Here is a 10,544-nt window from a genome sequence, read left to right on the forward strand (position 1 = left end):
ATATATAATATAATATTACATATTACTTGGCCTTAGCCTCGTACTTACAAAGTCAGCCAACGGCCAAGTGAAGTGTGCACTAAATTTCTAATTGTTTTGTTTTTCCAAGTAAAATAACAAGAAAAGAAACTCAATAAATAAACAAATAAATAAATGGGCCAGATAAAAGTGTGACAGGGTCCAAATATATAATAATATAATAATTTGATACTACTTTAAGATGCTAAAATACACTAATTGATTAATTCTAATTTTGCCTAATAAAACTTTGTAAATATTTATACAAGAAATTTGATACTGTTACGTTCAGGGTTTTATAATATTAATTGTAACCTGAAACAGATTACCTGTTTCTGTCTGATGCCAGAGTTACGTTTTCCACCCACTGCCTGTAGAGTGAGCCCACTCTCTCTCTCTCCTGGTTGTTAAAAGTCATCAAGCCAGTCGTCTCCCTGACGTCAACTAGAGATGGAACCAGGTCACTGAGGTCCAAAAGAACCTGCTGAGAAGTTAAGACAGAACACAAAGCAGAGTATTATGGTTTCATTTAACATGCAATAGGTACTGTAAAGGGAAGCTCATTCAGTCAGACCTACCTTTACAGAGTCTGTGTCACGTGCACCAGTCTTCAGTTTCAGCATCTGTTCTTCAAGAGTCTCCAGTCGAGTCTGAAAGTGTTTCTGCTGTTCCAAATTCATCTGCACATCGAAATAAACACTGCTGAATTCATGCCAGCTAAGATCTGTTAACATCAAGCGGCATTTAACTCCAGAAAAAAAAAACATTAATACAGAAGTCCCTCGCTACTTCGTGGTTCGTTTTTCGCGGACTCGCTCTATCGCGGTTTTTCAAAATCAGATTGGACATGACACACAATTGGCTGCTTGATGGACGAGCTGCACGATCAGCATGGAATTTTTATTTAAAGTAAATTATTTTAATTTATCTAGCACCTGCTGCACCTTTGCACAGCCCAAACTGCAGGAGAAAGTCCTCCTGCAGCACCTCCTCCATGATCTCTGTTCTGCTGTGGAGAAGTGGGCGTGGCTGAGTGCAAGGCCACACCCACATCTCCGCAGCAGAAGTAGTAGTAATACAAGTAGTAAGTAATAGTTTGTTTGTGAATAGATATCCACACACACACACACACACACACACATATATATTTTTTTATTTGCTTTCTGTCTGTGTATCGGAGCTCCTATTAAACACCTTTCAAAACTAAAACTACTGTCATGGATCTGGTCAGTTGGACGTTCAACGCAATCGACAAAATCTTTTTCAACAAATCGACAGTCTCCTGGAGAGCCCTCATGTCCCACTGACACTCAAGCGGCAGGATACGTCATGGATCCGTGGGGAGTTTGGGAGCGGATGCGTCTTTCGGTTTTGTCTCAGGAGGACGTCGAATACATTTATATAATTGGATTCATGATAGCAGGGTTTCTGCTTTTTGGCATCGGTGGATTCCTGTTATCGGCTATTAAGGAAGACAGCGGCAGCGGTTTTGGCCATGGCAAAACTGCTGAGTCTGTGTGAAGGTTTGGTTCGAGCTTCGAGTACCCAAAATCGGCTTATTTACAAGCTAAACCGTAAGATGGAAGAGATTTGTGGGAATCGCAGGCCACCTGTGGCTTCTGGGACTCGTCAGTATGTTGGAGACGACCTTGGAGGAGCCTCGTAGGCACGGACCAGTGGACTGCCCACAAACCTGTCCATTTCGGATCTTGAAAATACCGACAGGACTCAAGGCTGACAAGAAAAAAACACAGACTGCTTGAAAAAAAAAAAAAAAAAAAAATCAACAATTGTGGCTTATCTGAATCTGACTACCCCGGTTGGCCACGAAAACAGGAAGACTTATCAAATGTCTCCTGGGATATGTGCAAACTAAGGAAAAGCTTTGTGTATTGCACCCCCCAAGAACTTCTGTGAAGGCTTATCAGAACTGGGCCGGCTGACCAACAACTTATCAGGACTAAGGTCTATCTGGAAGTGCTTCATGGACAAATCTCAATGTCTTGCTGTCAAACTACTACTACTTGCTACTTGTACTACTATTCCTACTTCACAGTTTTTCACTTATTGCGGGGCTTCAGGGTACGACTCCCCCGCGATAAACGAGGGACTACTGTAAAATGCATTTACGACACGAAAACTATTCAAACTAATGATCTCACCTGAAGACCTTCATTTACTCCTGATGCAGCCTGGTTCAGCAGCAGGATCTCATTCATCAGCAGTCTGGTTTCTGATTGGATCAGCTTTGCGGCCAGAGGTTCGAGGTGTCCAATAAGATGCTTGGATACTTCCAGCACGGCTCCCATGCTGCTTTGCAACTCTTCAGCAGCACCCTGCAGCTTCTAATGCAAATAAACAAAGAAATAAATATTTTCAAAAGATTTAGGGTTTCCAAATGGCAGACTGTGGTCTGGATCCGGAGCCAAGCAAAGTCCTATCTGGGCCCAGATCCAATTGTTTATTTTAGGCAGCGCAGCATTTCCCACACGTATGGTATTTAGTTACAGGATGTGCAGTTTCTCAGAGTTTCTGAGTTTTGTGGTAATTCATTTAACGCAGCACAAAATGTTATAGCATTTACAGTAGGTACAAGCCTGAAAAAAACAATAGGGTGAGAAAAGAAAGCCAACATGGCTGTCACTAAAAAATATATATATTCTTCACGTTTTCTAGAGGAAAAAAAACGATACGCAAATAAACTTGTTTGTTTCATCTGTTCACATGCATTTAACAGATTTGTTTGTCTTCCTATGGAATAAACTGTTTTTCCTGTTACCACAGAATACACCTTCCTGTGTACTAAAACAGCAAAAAAACATAAATGATTTTTTTTTTTCGTCGAACCAGCAAAACAACATTTCCTCTGGAATAAGCAGAGCAGGACAAGGGGTCAGGTGCTCCAACAAAGAATGGCTCATTGCTCATCGGAACATGCTGCCGCTTCCATTTCAAGAACAGGAGACCAGACAGAGAAAAACATTTAATTAAATTTGTGAACGTAATGCATGGACTCCCTGCACCTGGAACATGGTGAGTCAGGCAGAGAATGTAATAAATCTAAAAAAATAAATAAATAAAAATAATAAAAGCTTTTGGCAACTATGAAAAACAAGGTTTGTGAATCCAGTTCTGCTTGCTCTAAAAACAGTTGTTGCTTGTTAGAGGAATGATTTAGGTAATGAAATGTATAAACTTATATTTATTTTATACCATATATATTACCATACCATATATATTTTATTCGGGCTGCTGTTCGGTGTATTGTTTTTATACTACTAGTGCTTAGTGTATTTTTAGTTAACATTTTTATTAGTTCATATCGTAGATCTTATTATTGTTTTTCTTTTTCATTTTAATACTTTTGTTGGATGTAACTGGAACCCTGTGTAACAGTTTTGTTCCACCACATGTACCACATGTGGTGTGTATGACAAATAAAGAACCTTGAATCCTTAAATACAGATATTTTTAAACTGCAAATCCAAGTTACTATCTACACCAGAGTATTTTTCAAGTATTAAAGGATTCATTCAACTCTATAGCACTATAAGGTACACAAAGAGTACTAGGGTAGAGCTGTCATTGCTAACCCGGATTAAGGCCAGGCCATAATAATGTGCTTAATGTGCGGGCCAGGTCGATGTCGGGCTGCGCGCGGCTGACGATCCAATTATATGGAAACATGGCTTGCCATACTATCACCAGCTGCACACGGCCATTTGACCGCGTGCTGACCGGCCTTGAAAGAGGTAAAAAGTTCAGTTAAGCTTCAGATGGGACTGTACTGCCAGGCAGTGATCCATCAGCCCAAATGGACGTTCATTCAGCCGCTGCACTCAGCGGATGCACGCGGCCGATGACCCAAACAGGTGAGAGCCCAAAATATCCGACATGCCAGAGCAGGGTCTGTGTTTGAATAATGCAGAATGCAGGCAGAAGCAGGGATTTAATGCGCTTTGACAGCCATGAAAGTACAAACACCGCCTCAGCGCCGATCTTCTGCCCCCTCAGCTGTGCGTCCACCGACTGTTTATAACTATATAAGCTGTCAAAGCTTAATTAAAAATGTGTGTGTGTGTGTGGGGGGGGGGGGGGGGTCTGTAATTACTGTTAATTCATCGGGTCGGGTGGGGTTCGGAAATGATGGCTACAGGCCGGGACCGGGTCGGATTCTTTGGGCCTGAATTCAACTCCACTTTAGGGGTGCCGAGAACCTCAAACTCACCTTGAGAGAACAAATCTTGGCTTGTGGGTCTGCTTCAGGTGAGGAGCTAAACTCAGCCCACAGGTGCTGCAGGTGATGAGAGCAGCTGCACGAGAGGCGGCTGTACTCCTTCCAGAGGGAAAAGGTGTTTCCAGTCTTTTCATGCTCGTCTTGTATCTCTTGCACTGTGCTCTTCCACCTGAGAAGGCCACAATAAAACATTTGTCCTCAACTCTAATGTGCACAGAGAAAAGATCTAACTGTTTGATTGAGACGACACGACATTGAAGATAAATAAATAAAAATCAGGCCTAGTTTCTTTGAAGAAATGCACACCATCCCCTACCTTTACACACCTACACCATCTGATGTTAAAATACGAGACAGTTGTAGCTGTTTTGGTCAAACATGCAGGAGTACGTGTTGAAGATGACCCTCAGCTACTACCATACCAAGTTTTAGCTCAACGTCTGTAAAACTAGCCGAGTTAGAGCCATTTTTGTGTTGGTTACTGATTAGCAGGGCAGACATCTTGTAATGGACTGACCCCAGAAGAAAACCAGTTGTAGATGTACTTTTTGTTAAAATCCATTCATTGGTTCGCGAGATATTTTGCTAACAGACAAAACAGGGATGAATCCAACAAAAACCTCATGCAATAAATAGCACTTGCAGCAGGTGTTGGGAATAACTCTCAACTTCTACCACACCAACTTTTTGTTCGTTATTTTAAAAACGGACTGATTTATAACCATTTTAGAATTTTAAAAAGCCAGTTGGCTGTGGCGGCCATCTTTAATTGGTTGTAGATGTGCATCCAATAATTATTTTTTGCAAGTTTCATTAAAATCCCTCAAAGGTTCAGGCGATATTTTGCTTATAGACAGATGTATGAACACAAGTCTCATCACCTGTGGTGGATGATAATTACCATACTTTTCGCCGTAAAAGTTGCACTTTTTTAAGTCCTGCGACTTATAAACTGAAGCGACTAATATATGTCCCCCCCCCACATATTTTTAACACAATTTTGGGCTGAGATCTGACTCTTTCATTCATTCTGACATGGAAAATATTGAACACTACCATTTTCAGCTGCTAGATAGCCCTCGAGTAATATGGCAAGATAAGTGTCTCATTAATAGGTGAAAGTGGCTATTAATGAGACACTTGGCTTGCCATACGAAGCCACAGTCGTCTCGCTCCGGAACTCCTGGAGCAAACATCAAATCAGCTGCATTTCACCGCGCCGCCCAGGCGAAATGCAGCTGATTTGACCATTGAAGTGCATTTATTAATGATATATTCAACTGAGCCACACCTTTACTATAATGTCAAGCAAACAAATAATTGTTTTTAGGTGTTAATCTTGTTAAATTTCAAAGAAATGCACAGCGAGTCCTTCCTCTGTGCGCTATCGCAAATCGATTTTTGAAATGCATCCGATTTGACCGTCAAAGGGCATTTATTAAGAAAAGGTTCAACTGAGACGCATCTTTGCTATAATTTCGAGCAAACAAATAATTGCTTTTAAGTGTTAATCTTGTCAAATTCTTGTTAAAGTCCTCCCGTGCACGCTCCCGCGGCCACCATTTAGCAGCCAATCGAGCCAAACAAAGGCGGACGTTAAACATTTACAGGATCAGGTGTAAACGTTTTGTTGAAAGCGTAACGTTCCTTTGCACAACCGACCGTTTCCGCTCTCCGTCCACTTTATCACCAAGAGCCCGAGCTGCTCCCTGATGGAGCGTCTCCACCAGCCTCCGATGGGATTTATCCACAGCCGTCCAAAGTTGCTCCTCCTCCGCCTCCACCTTCGTCTGGAGCTCCTGAGTAAAGAAAAAACACCTTGCTTTCACGCTCGCTCTCTGAAAGCACATTTACTTCCCTGAAAAATGAGAACGCGGTCTGAAAGGAACTGACAGCTTGAAGTCCATGAAAGCCCACACTTTCCCAAACCTGTCAAAACTGGACTGAGGCTTTTAACCACAGCTTGCTTTTTCACAGAGACACTATTATACACTTTATCTTTAAAACCATTCTTCTCTACAGGTTTAACATTGTTCGATGAATATGTTATTAAAATACATCTGTGGCGGGGGTGTAGCATTTTATCTATATAGGTATCTCACAGCTCACCTGGAGGAAGTCTGAGTATCCTTCAGCCTGCTTCAGTGAGAAGAGAGGAGCCTGCTGACGCCGCAGGGCGCAGCGAACCCTCGTGGCAAACAGAGTAACGTCCCCCAGAGCTCTTTGGAAGAAAGTCCACTCCTCCACAGTCTGCTGAAGAGCAGGTCTGAGCGCTTCCATCTGCAAATGGCCCAAAGGAAAGGTGAGGGGCATTTGGTAGCTTGGAGAATTTTTTAATGTTTTGCAACGAGTAGCTGTAAACACAAAGAGGAGCCAAGAAGAAAAGCTCAGAGGAAGAGAGTCTGCACATTCCTCTCACATCGATGGTTAACGCGTCATCAAATTACGAATTTATAAGCAGAATTAGTGACCAAACGCCAACAACCTTGTGTTTGTTTCCCTACAGAAACAGCTGAAGGAACTGAAAACAGGCAAAGTTTACAAGAAGTAATGGTTTATCTATAAAAGCTACGACCAGGTCAGTCATGTGACTCGAGCTTACATGAAGTTCATCAGATTTAGCCGAGTGATTCGTTTATACTTAATGCAGACCCGCATTTCAGATTGACATGTGTAAAACTAGTGGAGCACAACGGATGGAAAGATGGATACTTTATCAATTCCAGGGGGTAATTTGAGACATCCAGTGGCAGTTTCTAATTATATAGAAAAAAATACATTTGAAATAATGATAATAAAAAAGAAGGAGAATACACAAATTTGAATAAAGACAATATGCACAAGGTGATGGGGAGTACTACATTCATGATTAACATAATTATATATATATATATATATATATATATATATACACACACACACATACATGTATATGTGTCCGGGGTGCCGCAGATTTACAAGGCTTTATTTTTACTGTACGGGATTTGAGTTTGCCCAGATTAATACTTGAGCTCAGGATAATCTTTTTATTGATGGATTTCATTATTTGCACATAAGTACCTTTAAATGATAACTGGTTGGTTTAGTTTTAAATTCAACATCTCAACACTGAAACATGAGAGTTTGTCTCTGTTCAATGCCAATCTTTGAGAATCAGGGCCGCTTACAGTCAACAACATACAACCACCTTTTATTAAACCTATTGGTCAATACTCGTTTTTACCTAAAACATTAATATTTGCTTAACATGTATTTAACAACTCTTTCTGTAAAAATAGTTTCCTTGAAAGAAACAAGTCAATTATACATTTTTTTGGAGGACATTTTGCCTAAATTAAATTTAAAAAAGTGACCACAGTGAATAGTTTCAACTAAGGTTTAAATCAGCTGAATGTAGGTGAATACGATTGGGTTTAAGTTATTCTCGTCTTAAAATCTGTTTTAATGAGTTTACATTCGACACGGTCATTAGAGGCAGAACATAAAAAAAAAATGAAATCGCCATAAATTAAATTCTTTGCCAACGTTAATTTTTTGTTTTTAGTTTTACAACCCGTTTTTCTAGAAAATGTATTTTGAACAAAGAATGAAGTTATAAAAGTGATTAAAAAAAATCTGCCTTCTCTTTATAAACCAGCAGATCGTACCGTTTCAAGTCACATTTCTGCAAACCTGTAACTCTAAATTCATTTTTTTCTCCGTTTGACAAACTCTGAAGAAGCATAACTTACATTAAAATAAATGAGCTGCCGTAAAACCAACACAATAACTATAAAAACATGAGAATGCTTGGAGAGCTGAGTGGAGTCTGCAGAGCGCAGAAGTTTAAAATATAAAAAACATTGAACGTAAATCTGTGCAGGGTCACGTCTCTGATCGCAGCTTCAGCTACCTGTTCACTAAGATCCCTGCACGTCCGACTGACGCACTCTGCTCGCTCGGAGAAGACGGCGTCACACAGGTGCTTTTCTTCCTTCCCACAATGCACTCGGGTTGTCCTCAACTCCCGCAGAGCTCCAGAGACCTCCTTCACTCTGCCGACAGCAGCCTGGAAGACAAAGGGCAAAGATCAGAGGAACTCGTGCAGAAACGCTCGGGAGATGAAATCAGCGGGCTTCAGATGATGATACCTCCCACTCTGGAAGAGCGCTGTGAGCCAGAGTCTGAGCGATGGGCCGTTTCCACCGCTGCAGCTGCTGCTGCTGCTGCTCGAGCCGGCCGCGGAGCTTCTGCAGACGTCTTTCTCGTTCTGCACAGGCCTGATGGACGTGTTTCACGTCGCAAACCTGAAAAGATAAAAAAAGCAAAACTGTGGCTCAAAACGGGAAGAAAGTCTTTGCAAACCAAAATAACATGTTTTGTTTAGTAAAATAAATAAAAACAAAATTCAAATGCTCCCATAAATAGTTTATTTTTACGCTGGATGCCCTTCCTGACACAACCACAGACCACTGAGCTACCACAGCCCTGTGTGTGGAGCGGAGCTGCCATCTAGGGTGCCCGGGGGAGCAGAAGGTGGGGCTTAAGGGCCTTGCTCAAGGGCCCAGAGTGGAGGCAGATGTGGGTGCTTCACCAATCCTACCCACATTTTTATGTTGCCGGGAGTTGAACCAACGGCCTTCCGATCACAAGCCCACCTTCCCTAACCTCTGCCCCACCACTCCCTGTTCCCATAAATAGATACTACTGTGTAATACTGTAATAGTACTACTGAACTTTAAGTTAAATTAGCAGAACTGAGCATCAATCAGACAAAAGCTAACTAAAAGCTAACATTAGCTAAACTAAAGCTAAGTGCTAAGAGCTAAGTGCTAAGTGCTAAGCGGCTCCTCAGATAAATAACGTTATTAACTTTTTATTTATAAGAATGTTTCTGTTCAGTGCCCTGAGATGACTTCTGTTGTAACTTGGTGCTATATAAATAAACTGAATTGAATTAAATGTAGCAAAATAGCCACTAAAAGCTAAATTCAGCTAAATTGTAGCTAAAAGCTCGAAGCACCACGAGACAAAAATAGAGCTGAATCATTTTTAGAGAACAATGATTTGAGGAAATTGAAGGGTATGCATTTTATTAGGGACATTTTTTTGTAAATAAAGTTCAACAATTTCAAAAAGTGTAAAAAAAAAAAGTTACAAACACTAAAAGTCAGAGCGCAATCGTTGTTTTGGAGCACGATTGATTGAAATCATACAAAGATTGTGGAAGTAGTTTGTTTACAAAAACACAAGGAAGAAACATATATTTACATAATTTTAAATAATCCTTCTTTAAATTAATTTATTTTTCCACTTATTAGAACATACTTGCTTCAAATCAAATGTGTTTTATTTTTAGGTACGAAGTTTAGATGTTGACAAACGTAGCTGCGACCTTTAGATGCTTTATGTACCCGTTTCTCCAGCTCCCTCTGAAGGTGCAGCCACTGCGACCTGACGGTGCCGAGTCCCTCTGCGAACGTTGTGCGCTCGGAGCCGAGACTCTGAACGTCTGCTGCCACCATCCGACGCCCAGGCTGAGACAGGAAGTCAAAGAGGAAGTGACCATTGGCCAGAGCTTTCCTCATCACCTGAGAGACAAGACGTATGAAAAAATACATTTTATATTTGTTCAGATATTGAAATTGTAAAGTACATCTCATAAGACTGACATAATGGAGGTCATAGCAGTGCATTCATACATAAATATGCTCAACGTTATATTCATTCATTCAACCTTTATTTAGACAGGTAAATCCCATTGAGCCTCGAGGACTCATTTACAAGAGAGACCTGATTGGGTTATAAGTTTGTGTGCACAGAAAATGACTTAATGAATGAATGTTTATGAAGAATTCACACTACTGCGATCATTTTTCTTCCATATTTTTCAGCGCGATTCTCGTTCCGCAGTTTTCAACCTATTTCAACAAATCATGAATCAAAATGTTCAACTCTTTCAGGACAATCCAACTTTGACTTTTGGCTTTGGTGCAACTTTAGCTTTTTGAAATATTTAGCCTTTTCTGTTATTTATTCCATCATAGACAATGAACTGAGCTCATTTTACATCCTTCAGATCTTTAGATCTGTTCACAACCTTTCACTGCTCCTTTCACATTTTGTTCTGGTTCAGCTTCTTTCAGCGTCCTTATGCAAATTTATACTTTTTTCCCAAGCTACTTTCAGCTGTTTTTCTGCTGTCTTGTGCTCCTTTCGGGATCTTTCTGCTAATATTTGTGCTTCTTCTAACTTCTTTCTGCTAATTTCAGCTTGTTTTGCTCCTTTCAGCTTATTTCAGCTGTTTTTC

The 10,544-nt window shown here is 40.6% G+C and overlaps 1 protein-coding gene across 1 annotated transcript in view; it reads right to left on the reverse strand.

Annotated features, from left to right (window-relative positions):
- Positions 1-10,544, reverse strand: part of LOC119417942 (nesprin-1) — a 128,541-nt gene that overhangs the window by 46,311 nt on the left and 71,686 nt on the right. The window contains exons 57-65 of the mRNA XM_037685190.1: positions 9,649-9,825; positions 8,386-8,541; positions 8,148-8,303; positions 6,365-6,535; positions 5,918-6,054; positions 4,247-4,424; positions 2,181-2,363; positions 597-698; positions 348-502 (exon numbers count right to left, since the gene is read on the reverse strand). Coding sequence (XP_037541118.1) covers positions 348-502; positions 597-698; positions 2,181-2,363; positions 4,247-4,424; positions 5,918-6,054; positions 6,365-6,535; positions 8,148-8,303; positions 8,386-8,541; positions 9,649-9,825 — 1,415 coding nt within the window. The remainder of the gene's footprint in view (positions 1-347; positions 503-596; positions 699-2,180; positions 2,364-4,246; positions 4,425-5,917; positions 6,055-6,364; positions 6,536-8,147; positions 8,304-8,385; positions 8,542-9,648; positions 9,826-10,544) is intronic.

Source organism: Nematolebias whitei, chromosome 12 (genome assembly GCF_014905685.2).
Source record: "Nematolebias whitei isolate Nwh7 chromosome 12, NemWhi1, whole genome shotgun sequence".
In the NCBI taxonomy this organism is placed as follows: Eukaryota; Metazoa; Chordata; class Actinopteri; order Cyprinodontiformes; family Rivulidae; genus Nematolebias; species Nematolebias whitei.